Raw genomic sequence first — 18,384 nt, 5'->3', positions numbered from 1 at the left:
TACTGTAATATATATTTTTTTATTATCAAGAATATACAGACATTTTTAGACATTAAAAATAATATCCACATTTTACAAATAAAAAGGATAGTGGAGAAAAAGCTTCAAAGTAATATTGTTCAAACTTTCGGGCTTATCTAGGTAAGAATATAATTTTGTTTAAATAACAATACCAATACTTTAAGTGAAAAGTTTTCCTAAGAGCGCGTGGAATCTGATTCTTCCTCAACGCCATGTTTTAGTGGTAAAAGAACCCAACCACAAACAAAATTTCTATAATTCTTTTAATAGTAGCTGATCAACTTTGATAGTGGTTGTAATAGTTGTTATTACCAAAAATTATGATTAATTCTACAAGATGTTCTGAAAGATGTTTTTCATCATTTACTGTGCATCCCTGTATACAGGATGTTTCGGGACTTGATGCGAAACATTCTAAAAACTTATATATATTTAAGTATGTTTTCTAAATTATACATTATGAATTTTTAATGGATAATTACGTATGTCCTTGTTGTGTGTTTAATGGAATAAATAATTTTATACTACTATCTGAAGGCCAGGGGCGGCTCATGCTCATTGGTTAACAATACGTAACTTTTACAGGGACAACCTGTACAATCTAAAGATAGCAAACATGAATTTTTCAATCGATTTTTCAACAAAAGGGTGGCACTCTTTGTTTAACTTGATAAAATTTATGGTTTAGGAGATATGTAGATTTTTAGAACGTTGTACATGCCAAGGAAACCGTTCGCCATAAAGAGACATTCTGAAGGAAATTATCATAAATTGTAATTTATTGGAAATACTTCAACAAGTATTAAAGCACAATCAAACATTCCTAATTGAACTGCATACTGTCGAACATCGTGTTGCTTACATAAGGAAAACATTGAAATGTAGAAAAATTCAGTTGGTTAGCTTACAACTCATCAATTAAAATGATAGTTCGAAGTGGGCATCTTGCACTTTCACACACTGCCGGAGTCTACGGAGGATATTTCTTTGAACTTGAAATAACAATCCAATATTCTGCCTTATAGCGACGCAATGGAAGTTTATTCATTTGGTTGCTTGTGTTTACCGGTGATTGCATATACCAAGCTTTTAAGATTTCCATTAAAAAATGAATCCATTGTATTTAATTCAGGGGTACGTGGTGACCATGCAAATCGTCCTGCCCGACCAAGCCACCTATTAGAAAAAATGCTATTAAGATGATTTTTTACATCATTTAGGAAATTGAGAGAGGGATCCATCCTGCATGAACCACAATGATCGATAGAATAAACTTCCATTTTGGCGTTATAAGGCAGCATTATTTGCACGTCATCTACTAACTCCCGAATTTTTTGCATCAAGTCCCGGACACTCTGTATACCAAAAAAGAACTAAAATTCACGATTTGCACCTAGAGTTGGATGAACCCTCACCGTATTAATCAGATTTTGCCACCGGCAATTATTTCTTGTTTCTAAATTTTCATTTGCAGACGACGATGCAAATGCCAATTTTGTAAATATTTATTGTTGGTGGGAAACGTTTGAGACCACCCTTGTACAAGAAACGCAAAGTTTCAATAAAATATGGACTGCAAAGGTTTGATCAAAAAATAAAACAATATTTTAAACAAGTTATACCAATATATTTTCTTGTATGGATACAAATAGTTTACACCAAAACATCTAGACTAATCCTCTAACATTTCAATTCACCTTTTTTAAATAAATTTGTACTTCATAAAATAACAGCTCTTCAAGTTTAACAATGTGTCGCAAAAATATCTTTCCATTTTTCTTCCAAACTTTCAACATTACAAAATGAGCTTACGAATTACAAATTCAGACTTTTGACATTCATTTTTATATATATTAACATTAACACTAAGGAAATTAGCAGAACGAAATGTATTTAGCAACACATCCATCATTTGCAAACATTTGGGCCAGATGTAGGTACAATAAAAATACTTCGAGATATTTTTTTTTATAGTAAATAAATGTAAACATATATAGATAGGAAGAAAATTAGACGCTGAATGAGTTTTTTGTAGCGGTACCAGATGATGAACGTAATTATCAAAATATAAGTAGATTTTCAGAAAATGGTAATCTGGCAGCTTATTAGTTATAAATTGTTATGCTGAACACACAGGGCCGGATTAAGATTTATAAGGCCCGGGGTTGAAGTAATGACGGGGCCCCCTTAAGGAATTCGGAAACCCGCAAAAATTCACAAAATAATATCAATACGTTAGATTTGTGGTATCAACACATCAAAAAATACAGAATGATTTCCAAATGATGGGGCCCTCTTGGACATGGGGCCCGGAGCTATAGCCCCCCCAAGCCCCTGGCTTAATCCGGCACTGTGAACACACTATTTACTCGGGTGTTTAATTCCTAAAATTCACCAAGTTTGAACTCTTAATATCAATTTTAAGTGTAATATGGAGAACAATGAACGATTATAGAAAAGCTTAAAGAGGAACCAATAGGAAACAAAATAGTTGTAAAATGTTTATATTGATAATTATACATAAAGAGAAGAACCCCATAAAGTCTAATAAGAAAGCATAAGAAAAGAAGGTAGTAAGACCCAGGTAAACTTGGTTAGAACAAGTAGTACAGGAAATAAGAAGAAAGGGGAACAACAAATGAATGAAGTAGCGAAGATTGGAAACTAAAAACGCCAATAAGCTAACGCTTGAAAGAATTTGAAAAACAAACAAACAAATAATTATAACAGAATAATGAGAAAATTATTTCATATCCGCTTAATTTACCGAAAATATTTTAACCTGAATATATTCATTTTTGTTTGTTTTATATTTATAATCATGGGTCTGCAAGAGAGAGTCTATTCTGGAATATAATCTGATTCACACACAAAAATTAGGAATTCAACTATAAACGGAGTTTGTTTTGCTTGGATCACAGACGTTTAAAAACGATATGATGTATAACAAACAATAGAAAACCTTGATCAACAAAAAACTTGAATATTTGAAAAAGGAGGAAAGATGGTATTTACCTAATAAACAAAGTGTCTTTTTGATCTCGTTGATTATGTTTTTATTGTATATACAGCCTAGTAGTGTGGTAGTGTTAAAAATATTACTATCACGTATAAGTAGAAAGAAACTAAATACTTTGGTTATGTTTTCGTACATATTTGAATTGAATTTTCAAATAGGCCAAGCGCCAGAGCAAAAAAGTCTTGAAAAATGCGATATTTTATAGATAATAATTTTTATGATCTTTTTTATTTGAAATTTTTTTTGTATAACTGAATAGGTTTTTAGAGGCGATTCTCAACTTTTTACAATATGGTTTTTACTAAATATACAGTTAACGGTTCATGATAAATCAAATATTGTATGGAGCACTTACTTTAATTGAAAACCTAATCGATTTTCAAGAGGGCGGCTGACGCGGGCGCCCACTTGGATTCACATTCAGGGGACACCCCTAAAAATAATCAAAAACTCCGTTTCCTAGAACTGCAAAAAAAAGTACCCGTCGCTTGACCTAACAACAATAAACAGGAGCTAGATTCAAATATAGATACCAACCGCTTAGTTCTTCAATCAATTTAGAAATAATCTCCCTTAAAATTTAATTTCAATTATCAGCCTCAACCATATTTTCCCTTCTTTCATTAGTAGTTGATGAATTCTCTAAAAGATATATTTTTAAAAAATATGAAGTTGGTGCAATATCAGTTCTTTTAAAGTATTTATCACCTCTTAGTTTGGTCTAATAATGTCATAAAAGCATAAAAAATTTCATGGCAGTTTACAATAATTTCTTCAGTAAAAACAATGAGGAAATATGTTTCCATTTATTTATAAACAACTGGCCAAAAATATTTGTTACAAAAAAAAAGAGATCAATAAAAGTATGTTGAAGAGAGTAGAAAGAAACGCAGGAAAGTTGAGTGATGTATGTGTTGAAATAAAAATTAGTTTATAAAAGCACAGCTGCCAAAAAATTCAAATCTTTTCTATATAATTGCATTGTAGCAGATCATCTTAGAAATTATTTTGTAATTAAATTAGTCTTCAAGTTCCTTTCATGTATTACAAATATTAATCGATATACTTTCACCTTTCTTAATCCCATTTCTATCAAATTCAGAAATTCAGATCGGAATTTGACGATATTATTTATATAGGGTATCTCGTAAACTATAGTCCCAGATAGCGCACTTTGAAGATGATATTGTCAGCATTTTAAGGATATTTCAAAAGAATCCGTCACAAACGTTCAACATAGAATAAATTTGGTTAAATGTTTAATCAACTATTGGGCACGGTTTTTTTCGAAATACTTTTGTAGTTTTCGCAAAAAGTATACGATGGTAAATTAGGCTAACTGAAAAAGTATCGATATATAATGAAATATTGATACGAAATTTCCAGTATCGAAAATTGTATTTATTATTATGGAACTGTCGTCGATGGAATCCAAAACCGTAAAAGATAGGAAAGAACGAAAAAATAATAATAATTGTATTGTCTATGAATGTCTTCTGTCATTTTTCGAGTGATCTCGATACTTTATTAACCTCAGGCTTGTGGCTTGTTTACTTTTTTCTAATTCGATGTTTATGTTTCACGACGAGAATCATGTCGTCGTCCAGCAGTAGTGCTGTGTGGATTTTTTAAAAAGATAAGATAAAGATAATGTTGCTTGTAATTTTTGTGGTAGAAATTATAAAACTGGTGGCATTACAACAATTTTCGCAGCACATTCACAAAACAATCATTACCGTGCATTCTCAGAGTTTAAAAATGCTGGTGGTAAGTCAATCTTGGATACATCGATATTTTTTTTTATTTCCGACATCTCTATGGTAAATGTTGGTTTATAGAGAGCCTTTTGAGCTGCGTAGTTCAGAAAGTGGGATGGCGGCCTTTACACAAGACTCCACTTCATTCACTTAATGAAATGAGAGTTGCAACGTCAATTGTGTTTCTATAACATTTTCCTAAGATATGGTGAGTATAATACAGCTGCACAGCGATTGGTTCCTGCTCGGTTTAATGTCGGTCGACATGGAGCCGTATCACAATCCTCGGGTGGATGAATAACTCCATATAGACTGGAAACATAATGAATAAGAAACATCCTGGTTCGAGACGCAAGACTCAAGAAAATGTTGAAACGGTAAGAAAAGCGATATTCTGAAGCCTAGGATGGGTAATTAGACGTTATGTTGGCGAGCTAAGAACTTGAAGTAAAAAAATGAAATGTTCATTATCCATAAACTTGAGGCGAAGATTTTTTTCCAGATTTTGATATCAAATTATAATGTAATTTTATTGATGAGCGATGAAGAACATGGTCACAGTTACTGTTAATTCAGCTCGATATATTCGTATGCTTGCAATGTTTTTGAAACCAGAACTAAGATGACAAATCCCTTAAAACGAGTTTGGTTCCAGTAGAAAAATGAAACATCTCACATTGTGAATACTTCAATGTTTTGGATATATTGGATAGATTATCCAGTTTGTTCCTTGGCTTTCTAGGTCTCTAGTATCTTAAAAGCTTAGTTGAAGAAGGAAATAATTATTTCCACAAATAAATAAAATTGCACATAATAAGTTTTGTTAATTCACTACCTTTAGGAAAAATTGATAACTGCAGGCTCATATAATATACCAGAAGAGAAGATTGTAAGTAGGGTTTTGATATACATAGCAACGTCATCTTCAAAGGGCGCTCCATTACAAAAAACTGTTGAATAAAATCACATTTAGTGTCTGAAGGAAAGTATAGAATATCCTAGGTGTGATTCATATCAGCGATACTCATTTTCTTGGAGATCAATGCCTTCAAACAATCATGGATGTAATTCTTCTATGACGTGATAACCAAACTTTGATTGTGAATAGGCAGTACAGCTGCTCGGGATTTTTAAACATAGGGGACTTAGAGGAAATCAAATTCCTGACGACTAGGAAAATCTTGAAGATCAACGAATCTACAGTGGGAATCCTTTACTTACGAATTAAGGAACACCTTAACCTGTGGGAAAGGGATAAAAACAAATGGACAGGCTGAGACTTTCATAAGTCAAACCCCTCAAACTGGGTGACCAAAACACTGCAGTTAAGTAGAGGAGAGGCAAATACTATGTTAGGTTTAATTCCGGAGCACGCGGAAACTGGTTATCCAAGCTCTTATGTCTTTTAGATGACAATCTTAGGATTTGACGTTGTACAAAACCTCACTTCAAAGCCAGCGACGCTCGAATCATTCTCAAATTTCCTATTCCCAGGATAAGTATTAGGCAAGTATATATACCATGACAAATACATGATTAGAATAAACAAAGCACCCGGAAACATAACATAACATTTTTGTTGTATGTATAGTTGTTGACTTTTGTGCCATAGGACTTATATAAATAATATCAAATTCGAAAGAATAGTTTTTCTTAAACCTGATTAAAAAAATAGTATATGAATGCTCCTATTTTGTTATAATTATAAAAATTGTTTCTCACATATTTCATTATTAAGAATTTCAACAACTTGCGTTGTATATATTTGGCGCTACCTTTATTTAACGCATTTCGATGGACATTTTTCATACACACAGATTATTCTCCTTCTCTCTACGCTCCACGCTTGACTTCTTGTAGCCATTTTTTCTTTAGGCGCCCTCTTCTTCTTTTACCCTCTCCATTTCTCCGGCACCGTTCTTACAATTCTCTAGGAGAATCGAAAGAGGAAAATTGCACTTCTGTAGAACAGGAGGAACAGGGTCAGATAAGGCGTGGATATACCTAGTAAGTTATAAAGAGGCAAAGAATTGATTGGTTGGTGATAATGTAAAATATGAAGCTATCTGATTGACTGGGTCATTGAGGATTTTAATCCGAACAACCTCATTTCCCTATTGCTCAACCGTTTTGCCAAACAAAAAACTACTACAAATACAAACCCCTACATATGTTAATTTATATTTTTACAATTTAAAATATGCTGTGGCAATCTCTCAATGTCTCCTAACCACCTTGCTCTTATTTTAGGCTTTTTGTATATCATCTTTGTGTGTACGTCTTTTCCAGATACTCTGACACCCTCATATGTAATCCTAATTTCAGTCCTAATATAGAACCGAAAAAATTTTTTTTAATAATCATTTTTCTTTCTGTTTCTTTCATCCAATAAATTTTCACACTTTAAATTGTAGAAATATAAATTAACATATATAGGGGTTAGAATTTGCAGTGGTGGGTTTTTTTTTTGGACAAACGGTTGGAAAATGCTGAAACGAGTTAGGTCGGATTAAAATCCTCATTGACCCAGTCATTCAGATATCTTCATTTTTTACTTCATCATCAACCAAAAAATTCTTCGCCCATTTATAACTTATTGGGTATTTCCACGGCTCATCTGACCCTGTTCCTCCAGGTCTACAATCGACTCTCATGCTGTCAAGACTACACACGTTCCCTCCACATACCCTTACATACTCAACATTAAACTTAACCTTTTTTTAGTTAGTTATTAATTGTATTTTGAACCGTGGGACGTGGATTATCACCCGACGTTTTTGACTATAATTTCATTATTCATTTTATTAAAAGACATTTGAAGACTGTATGAACTACTGAAGTGAAGTAGGTGGTTTTCTTGTACAAATTCGACAATTACTTACAATATGTCTGTTTTTCTTACACACTTATGCACAGACCACCATATCGCAGGATTACCAAGAAGGAATTTTCTGTTTTATCAATTTCCTATATCTGACGACACAAAGAGTTATATTTCTCAAATTTTAGTTTCAAAAATTTGGCTACTTAATAATTTTCCTTTAGTGTTACTTTTGATCTTCAATAGCTTATACAAGCCTTTCATATCGAATTTATGGATTTTGTACTTGTCACCAAACGTACATCGAATTTCGTGATGGAACAGTTTATCGGAACATGAATTGTTTACAAAAAATAATATCTAGATGTTCTTTTCAACTTAATATTCACCTTCCTACACCTCTCTACTAAAAATGTTTTTTTTAAAGCTAAAATTGTATCAATTTAAAGAATTTAGCATTTTTTCTTAAAATGTCCTTCGGTTTACTCAATGTTTACAAAGTAATGTCAACCATTGTCAATTCTGAAAAGTTGTTAGATATTTACATAAACTTCTAGTTACACTAATACGTTTATCAAGTCTATACTATTTGAGAATAAACTGAAATTGCTCATTTAAATATTTCACATAGTCCACAAAAGATCAATCAACGAATTTTTAACCGCTAATTAAAACAATTTTTGTATTTGAATATTAGTAGAGGACTAATTAGAATCACAGTTAAGTGATCGGCTTCTTGCAATTATGATAAACATAGCTCTTGAGCTAAAACTGGAACTAAAATAAACATACAATATAAAATATTGAAAAAATGCAAACTCAGGTACATCAGAACTATGTCTCCGATTGATATGAAACAATTTTATCCCGAATGCAGAATTTTACAAAAAGAAAATCAATATTAAGAAAAAAAAGCGATATACTAGAAAATTAGACAATTCCACTGTCTGACGCGCGTTTCGATAACCAAGTTATCGTCTTCAGAGACTGACGGTGAACTGGTTAAGTTTGGTGTAGTGGTGGTGTAAACAGGGTATTCAGTATGAGTATCACCAACGTTTCCAAAAATACCAACTTAGTTGATTATTCAAGTCAGGAAAGTATCATAGAAGAAAAAAATTAAAGAACTGCTGCCTTTTTTGAGTAACAGTATGAAATTTATTGCAAACTAAAGATATAGAAAATAGATGCTGGAATGTAAGGCAGTCCTATAAGAACTAGTAAGAGATGGCTGTAAAAGCAGGCCGTTTGGGGGCCCGATCACTCGGGCAATAACGCCAACAACAAAGCGAAATCTCTCGCCAGATTATATTCAGTAAATCCACCAATAGGCCCAAAACCCATGGTGTAGCCAAAAGTGTCTCAATAGTTTTTTCACAAGATAAGTAGAGATGGATAGAAGCACCTAGCATAAGACAAGTTAGCACACGTAGAAAGGTCATCCGTCTCTTTTACCAAACATCTAGTTCACTTAGACAAAGTGAAATTCGTGACGGGCCTTTTAACCGGACAGTTATCTAAAACGCTATCTTCACATTATGGGCGTCACATACCTCTTAGAGGAGGAAGAAACTTCAAACTTCAGCAATTACACTTCGACAAGCTTCAAAGTTTGCCTACTGATGTCAAAAATTTTAAGCAAAAGTGCCTGATCGGCTTTTAGTAATTTCAATTACAATCCTACTACGAATTATAAGTCCAAGAAGAGAAAATATAATAATTGGATATAACTAAAAAGAAGTAGACACACAAATGAATGTGATAAAGAGAAAACACATACATAAATAAATATTAGAATGTGTAAAATTATTCAAGGTCTGTCATACTACTAGCTTCGACGAAAATAATTGAAGTTCGAAACTTATGTCCACGCACTCCCGCAACCTTGCGTTAAAACTCGGTATCTCGGAGTCCGCGCTCTTGGCAACATAGATGCTCAAGTGGAGTAGGCCATGTTGTTGATAGGTTTCGAGGAAAGAGGACATACCGGAGCATTGCTAGTGATTATTTTTTGATGAAGTATGGCTTTTTTGAAAGGATATAGTGAGAAATTAAGTCATCATGGCCGTGAGCGCTATCAGAAGAAAGTTCAGGAGTGTGGTTGTGACCCGTTTGAGCTGCGGTACGAAGATATGGAGAAAGATGAGGACCAGTGGCCACGCGTGACCGAATTAGATCTAGTTTTACGCATGAACTTTACGACTAAAAGAGCTATAAAGAATTGCAATAGTATAGAAGCTCATAATTTCCTCATCTCTAACCTTGTATTTCCTCCTCTTGTGAGAGTGCTGCCAAGGGAAAGTGCGATAGTGCTTGGTAAGGTTTGTATTTCACTTGGCACCATAGTGTTGTTCTTATTTCCTCTTGTTCTTGTGGAATCGGGTTTTAACTCTAGCACATTTTATCGTAATGTCCGAATAACTTTTCTTCTCACTTTCATTGCTTTCAATTTTCCTAGATCATTTTATGTGTGTCCCTATATCTTCGATTAAACAAAATACAACAATAGTGTTTTTTTTCTTTCGAAAAGCGCATCAACAATATGGCCGACGCCCAGTTGTCGTATCTAACCGTTAGATGGCGCTCGCGTCACAGGTGAAAAAAATGCGACCCGCATGACTAGTGAACCCCTAGTATTAACGCATATACACCATGCTGAGCTGACTGCACACGATATATCCACTAAAAACGACGTCTCGCTGCAAACTGAAGTGAGTCGAGTAGTGAAGTTACACCCCTCGTGTTCGAACTTTGTCTCACTTCAACTCCTTTGACTCGAACGGTTCAAATCAATCAAAAGTTGAGGGAGACGGAGTTAGACGTAAGCTAGTGAAGTTTGTTGCTTATTCGGTTAACCTCTATTAACTTGGCGAAAAGTGTAACACAAGGGGCGGCAAAAAGCAAAATAACAGAGCCCCATCATGCACAAAATATTTAGTCGCAAAGCGCAAAGTGCCTTTCTTTGATAGCGGCATTTCTCCGAAATATTGTTTTCTTATTATTGCAACAATGCCAAAATAGTGCGTTGAGCGTTCGGGCGGCATAAAAAAGAGAATAAATAGGCAATAATAAAGAGTAAGCCGCTTGCCGTTACGACAGAAATTTACCTCATATCTCGCGTCACTAATCAAATTTCGACTAGGTAAGCTAATTGGGCGGCATATTTTGTTCTTGCACCCTGGCGGCAGATAGGTTCGGCCCTAGCAGCTTACATGCACTCAGAATGAAGATGAATAACAAGAAGAAGAATTTGAAAGTTACGACTCGGATGATTAAATTTCATATTTTTTTTTCAATTTGAATCTTTTATCTTTTCTATATCTGCAACTTCCATTATTTTGCAATAGTTTCAAATTAAACATTATCACAACAGACCCTTGGAATAAGCCTACTGGGGAAACCACGTTGAAAAAAGCGTGCTAAGTAACTACCTCTTAGGTGGCGTAGAAACGTGTGCATATTATGACGATTACAACTTTTTGAATTATTCTCAGAAACAGTGGCTCGTAGAGAAAAAAGTATTGATACGTTTTTTGCAGATAATTTTAAGATCTACAATTTTTGTCTGACGTATTTTTATGAGAAAACTTGAGTTTTACTGATAATCGCGAAAAAAACATTCTTTCGGCTTTAAATAAAATTTTTTCCATAAATGGGAATGATGGGGAAATTTTACATTTTGTTTTTAATCATATTTTAAACAATTTTACTGATTTTCAGCTTGGTGGGAATTTATGTAAATTGACCGGACTAATTGTTTAAATTCTATATCAAGGAAGCGTTTTTCATGTATCTGGCGTTTTACGAAGATGAAAACCCTAAAGAACTAAAAAATCCCTTCATATACTATATTTTTTCGAGTAAAAATCATACTTTTACTGACAATGATAATAACGACACGGCGACATAAATTTTTTTTGATTGACAAATGACATACAAATGTAACATTTTACTGATATTTGAAGAGAAAATGTTTTTTTTTTCTTCAAAAAACAAACTTTGCTTTTAAACTAAAGGTCATTTTAAGAACAAAAATCTTAAATATTAAAAAAAGTCTATAGTTAGGCTGTAAAAGCTAGGCACAGGTTATTAGGCGGTGGTTAATATAACCACCTAAACATTTCTGTTTTAAAATTTTACAACGGGACGAGGATCAACTATTTACATATATCTATAAATATTTGATAATGGAGTTTGAAGTTTTAACTTAGCAATTAAATAATGTAAGGTACATTTAGATATGTAGTATCATGAAGAACAATATCAATTGATGAATTAGATAACACAACTCCTGGCAATCCATCAACTGTCAAAAGAAAAATAAATCCTAAAGCTCATAATGTTGCTGTGCCATAATTAATTCTTGATCAATGAAATGTTGCTAGTCATATAAAAACTTTAATTTTAGTAGGCACTGCGATAATTATTGTAGCTGATGTAAAATAAGCTCCAGTATCTACATCTATTGCAAAAGAAAATATATATTGAGCTCAAACAATATATCCTGAAAGACAAAAAGCCTTTTTTTCTCTATTTTCTTGTCTAACAATATTGGCGATTGATCCAAATCCTGGAAGAATTAAAATATATACCTCAGGGTGTCCAAAAAAACCAAAATCAATGTTGGTTTAAACTTGGATCTTTCAATAGTATGGTAATTGCACCTGCAAGAACTGGTAAAGATAACAGAAGAAGAATTGCTGTAATTACTACTGCTCGAATAAATAAAAGTAGATATGAAATATATTTTATGTGATGTGATATGCAATCTCGACCTGCAACCAGTATCCAAAGGATTTTAATTGAAAATGAATTCTAAATCCTTAATCCTCTTTTCCTTTTACCTTTGCAAATATCAAATGAGGAATTCGATTCCACATGTACCCGTTTACAGTCTTTTCCTCAAGTTTTTTCTTCTTGTTTTTTGATTTTTTCTTAATCTACCCTTTCGTTTTTTAACGAAGTTTTCTTATCATTTTTTTCGTTATGTATTTGTTATTTCCAAACCGATCCAGCTGTTTCCTATAATTAGAGGTTTGAGTTCATATCTAAAATTCATCAAATAATTGACATGAAAATAGAGATCTTGCTAAAAATTTAATCAATCAATAATTTTCAAATGACCGATTTTTAAATATAGAAGTATTTTTGTTTAATTGCTATGTAGTAAACTCCATTAACAAATTAAATGCAATCATCTTTTGTGAAATAAAAACAATTTGCAGGTTTTAAAATATATACAAAATTTGAAAATGTTGAACATAACATAAGAAAATAATAAAAATTTTAACAATTTTATATCTCAAAATCGGAAACCAACAAATCATCGACGAAATCACACCTCAAAGTCAGACTTACCTTATATTCTAAAACTTTAAAAATTTTCAACTTTGTTATAAAAAAATAAAACACAACTCAAATCAGGAGTTGAGTGTTTCTAATTTTTCAATTTATAAGTTATCACAGTCAAAGATTTTTTTTGTTAATTTAAATTCAAATATTTCACAAAACCTACCCATTGTTTGTCACAGACAAAGAAAAACATTAAAATTCAAAATTTATTTTCATGAAACCTCATTTTTTGCAGTCTTAATCGATTAATTGGATAAATTTAGTGACACGGTTTAAATTTTAATCAAAATTTTATTCAAACCATCTTTTTCACGTATATATTAATTGACAAAAATATATTGACAATTGACCAGATATTGCGAAGCAAAAAACATTTTTCAGATATGTTTTAATTTGATATGTTATAATAATCTTTTATTCTTTAATTTATTATTTCTTACACCTTTTATATATGTTTCATATATGGCATGTAAAAAATTCAAAGTCTCTTAAGTAAATGATAATTGCTTTAAAATTCAGTGCAAGATTTTTTTTGTTAACAAATTACCGTTAAAAAATTAAAATGATTGAATAACGCTAAAACTAAATTCTTAAAAATAAAAATTTATATTGCGAAAATTTATGAACTATCATAAATGAAGTAAAAATATTAAGTTGATTCACTCAATCAATTTGATACATTCGCTTCTAAGTTAGGCGACAAATAAACTTCTATTCAACACTTTTATATCTCAGTCGATAAAGCCAATAAGTCAAACAAAAATTAAAGTTAATGTACTTCTTCTGGATTAAGTGGCTACTTAACTTGGAAAAAGAACCACAAAGGAATGTGGATCCAAGTCGACGATGACACCTGTTTATACACCCTCTAGTTTGAAGATGATCAGGTAATATGTGCAAACGATAGGGATGGCTCAAATACAAAATACAATACGCAAACTAAGCGAAGAATATTGGAAATGGTGACTGCAGATGAATGTAGAAGAGACACAGTACTTGTGTTTAGTAGAGGATACGACCGACATACAACTATAAAACATTGAAATTATAGCGAGACGGAGAACTATAATGGAATAATGTGGAATACTTTGCTTACTTTTAAGAACTAGAAATAGATTGAGTTTCAAACAAGGTGAGTATCGTAAAAATTATAAGGAAGAGTTTTTGCATAAGTCAATAGAAAAAATTCTACTTGATTTGCATCAAACAATACCTCGAGTTTTCATAAAGAAAAAAATGACCGAGGTGGTATTTGGATACAATTAATAATTGTTACATGGTAATCATGGTCCAAATATAACAAAATACATTAAAAAATTTACTTTAAAATTTAACAATCACATTCATTTCTAAATTATATATTAAAATCTGTGTTTTTTGTTTAAGGTAAAAAAAAACATTAAAAACGACATATAATTGTTAAAACTGCAAAAAGAGGACAAATTTCATTATTCAAGCTAAGAAATAATGATTTTAATCATTTTTTAATGTGCACTTTTAGTACTGAAAATACCTCGCATTATTTCTTATCTAAAATTCACAGAAAAATTATCAACCTGACCTATGTTCTATCAGATGACATGTAGGAACAATGTTAAATTTTTAAATTATTTTGGTTAGTCATAATGTATTTTGAAATATTCCATGCACATTTATTCTTAGAATAAATTAACATGAAATAATTTATGTTTAACCCTACTTTTCGTAAATATAATAATTAGACAGTTTTGATAATCAAAGCATCTTATCCTCATTCAATTTCATTTGAATCGAAAAACCCTTATTTTTATTGTATTTAGTGAGATCCCTTCAACTGAGAGCAGCATTTTTTTTTTTCTAAAAATGTATTTACAAAGGTCGGTAAGGCAAGAGAAATTTTGGTCTATCTCAAATGATTTTTGGTAGGTTTGGCTTTAGAAAATTGCTTTGTTCGCGGTAGATATCCTGAACATGTTCTGTCACCATATTCATCCGCAGTTTGAAATTGTGCTTACGCGGTTTTAAGAAAACATGTCCTGTGTTCGTGAAGCACAGATTTCTAATTCTGAACGGATTCTGAATACGTCCAAGTTATCCTCGGATGTTCATTCATCCTTTTTGTAATATTTACCACGAAATAACCTCTAAACTATGTGGTTTTCTACGTAATTGTATTTCAAAAACGTGGCAGTTCACTTTATACTTACAAATATCAAGAATAAACCTTTAGCCAGTTAATTATATACGTTTCCTAGATAGTTTTGAATTCAATTTACAATTTTAGATGTTCATAAATGGTTTGTAGAAGGATGTATGTTCAGAGTACATTCTGAACAAAGCATGTGCCTTTGACACGCCTGGAAAATATTCAGAATACATTCGGAATGTGTCCAAATTATCTACCGTGAACGAAGCTAATAACGTTTCTGTCATCTTTAAAATAAGCAAGATTGGTAGAAAATGAAGCATAATAAACATAAAAATCCGATAATGGAATTAAATGGTAGTAATACGCCAAGATCCGGAAAGAATGTAAAATGAGATCGCCGGAAATATTTGTGAACTTTTAACTTTAATACGAAGATCCTCTGCATCGAATTGTTTAAAATTTGTTTCTCAGTACAATAGAAAAAAATTCATTCGGTACCATTAATTGATTGAGCAAAAAAATGTTATTGAAGAATTTTGTGGGAAATTTAATGCTATACAAAAAAAGTATCTAATATTTTTTCGAAAACTTCACAATTTGAATGATATTGTAGATTTAAGTTTGATTATTTTGAGACATATTTAATTTTTGTTTATGAATTTTATAACTCGACAATAAAAAACTATTATAAAATGTACCATACAAATTTTTGTTGGAAATTGACTGCTTTATAAAAATGGTACCTTATGTTTTAGCTATTAAATTAAGTGTTCAAAAGATATTCATCATCAAATTTGTAATTTCCTAAAAAAAATTGTTTATAATAATAATTTATAATAGTTTTTTATTGTATTTTATTGTTATAAAATTCACGGAAAAAAAATGAAATGTCTCATAAAATCAAACTTAAATCTTCAATATCATTCAAATTGTGAGGTTTACGGAAAAAATATCAGATACTTTTTTTTTGTAGAGTATTAAATTTCCTACAAAATTCTTAAAGGACATTTTTCCGTATAATCAATCAATAATGAGGTAGGAATTTGGTTCTATTGGGATGAAAAAAAGAGCTCATATTTGGTGAGAATTTTTTCATCTCAATTTTTAAAAAAAATTATCCCACCCTACTGAACACACTACCACTACTCCAACATTCCCTATTATTGGTTTGATCCTTCAAGCCTTCCATAGATCGTTAGTTTCTCTCTGGCTTGAAGGATCAGACAGTATAATTGTGTGTAATGGTAGTAAACAGTATAATAGATGACCAGTACAATATGTGAAAAAGAAGGGTCACACTATACACAACAGTTTAATGTTAAATTATCAATCATTGTTCTGATGTCAACTGTCACAGCGACTGGTTATTTAATTTTTAATCGATATTATCAATAAAATTAGCTTCGATTAATCCAGTATTGATTAACTGACTTTCATTTTCGACAATATCGAAATCACTAGCTATATTAAAGTCCTTTTCGTGTGTGAGTTGTTCCGTAGTACCGTCTCTATTTATTTCAAAATCTTGAAGATAATCCAAACTTTCAGCAACGTCATCATTCCTAATCGGTTGCCCGTTCAACAGACAATCGCCGTTTATGTTATAAGTGAATGATCCATCATTGTTTAATGGTGTTGAAGGGTAAGATCTGGAATTGTTGTAATTAATTTTTTGTGGTTTAATAAATGGCAATGGAGTATTTGGAACTGATCTAGACGGGATAATTTGCGGTAGAGTAACTTCACCGCCAATGCTTTGAGACCGAGCCAATCTCTGATTCCCGAATTCATGTTGTGAGAAATCTATTGAATTGCTGTACAATTGGAAACCGAATTCTCTCAAATTTCCGTTACTAGATGTAATGTCCATATCGACGGGAGGATCTTCCAGAGAATTTAAAATGCGCTTCACGTTATCACTTTCTGAATCCGGAATGGGATCCACTTCAGAAAAATCATTATTTGTATTGGCGTATACATTATCCATAGGATTTATCATATTGTGTAGAGGTACAGATCGTGATCTGTAACCTTCTAAGTTTGATTCGACGTTTGATGTTAAAAATTGATTTACCTCTAAGGAACTGTCCGGTTGGACGTTGATATTCGCTACTGCGGTGTAACTGGGATTGTAAGGTACTTTGCTTGTGGAATTTAATAATTTTTGTAAAACGGATTTGTTATTGTTCAACATTGGACTAACCGGAGCAGACATTGGCAATAAATTCACACTCTGTTGATTTTCATTTGGAATTTCTAAAGTGAGATCTATTTCTCGTTTAATTCTTAAACTTTTCCTGTTTTCACTTTTGAGAATACTTGTAGTTTGATGCGCAGGTTTGTTTCTCAATATCGGTGTATTTCTGGGACTGACAAAAGGACTGGCTGATGTACTCGAACATTTAGAATGTATACCGCTTGGTGATTGTGGACCTGGCGATATAGGTGTAAAACTGAAATTTTTTCTTCTAGTATTTGGACTCGGTGGTACGGAATCCTCAGACGCCGGTGTTTCAAAGCTAACCCTTCTTTTTACGTTAACTGGCGCATTAGGGGGTTCATGCTGGGTCAACGAATGGATATAAGAGAGATTGTTTTGTACTGGCAAATTTATTGAACAAGTATTAGCAAAAGGGACCGCTTTGTGCTCTGTTACCCTGTTTTCCAATATAGGAGGTTTAGTATCTACGATATTTTGAACTAGTAGCTGTCTTAGGGTGGACAATTTTGATGTATCTTCTGATTCATTTGATTCCGTAATATTATTATTATTATTATTATTACTGAAGTACTTGGACAATTCTTCTTCATGCTGGCTATTATTTGTACCTAAGATAAAAAACGTATTATTATCTACTTGTTATAGTTTTTTATACATTCGTTATAAATGTGTATGATTTCAATATGGATTTTTTAGTCATCATTTTAAAATGATGTCCTTACAAGGACCAATAAAGTAACTAACAAATAATGATTTCAGTGAAGAACAATTTTAGTTATTATCAAATATGAAAAGTCTATTGGAAATATCAGGAATAAATTGGGCTGAGTACAGATGTTGGGAAGGTGAGGAAAATAGGATTTTTTAAAAGTAATAAAAAGACACCCATATTAAGTAAGTTTATAAAATGGAGCAAGGGAGAAGAAAATTTAAAAGTAGTAATATTTGGTACAAGGAGAATATTTTTAAAAGACCCTGAGTAACAGGAGAGGACTAAAGAAAATGGGAAAAACACATACATGAGAAATGACAAAATAAATACATGGATGTGTGTATGAAAGGAAA

The 18,384-nt window shown here is 32.0% G+C and overlaps 1 protein-coding gene across 1 annotated transcript in view; it reads right to left on the bottom strand.

Moving 5' to 3' along the window:
• Positions 1-1,626: 1,626 nt before the first annotated feature.
• LOC130445196 (putative uncharacterized protein DDB_G0277255) overlaps positions 1,627-18,384 on the bottom strand; it is a 29,461-nt gene continuing 12,703 nt past the window's right edge. The window contains exon 8 of the mRNA XM_056780738.1: positions 1,627-17,927. Within this exon, the coding sequence (XP_056636716.1) occupies positions 16,474-17,927 (1,454 nt within the window). The 3' untranslated portion in view covers positions 1,627-16,473. The remainder of the gene's footprint in view (positions 17,928-18,384) is intronic.

Source organism: Diorhabda sublineata, chromosome 6 (assembly GCF_026230105.1).
Source record: "Diorhabda sublineata isolate icDioSubl1.1 chromosome 6, icDioSubl1.1, whole genome shotgun sequence".
Lineage (NCBI taxonomy): Eukaryota > Metazoa > Arthropoda > Insecta > Coleoptera > Chrysomelidae > Diorhabda > Diorhabda sublineata.
This window is presented reverse-complemented; position numbering and strand designations above follow the sequence as displayed.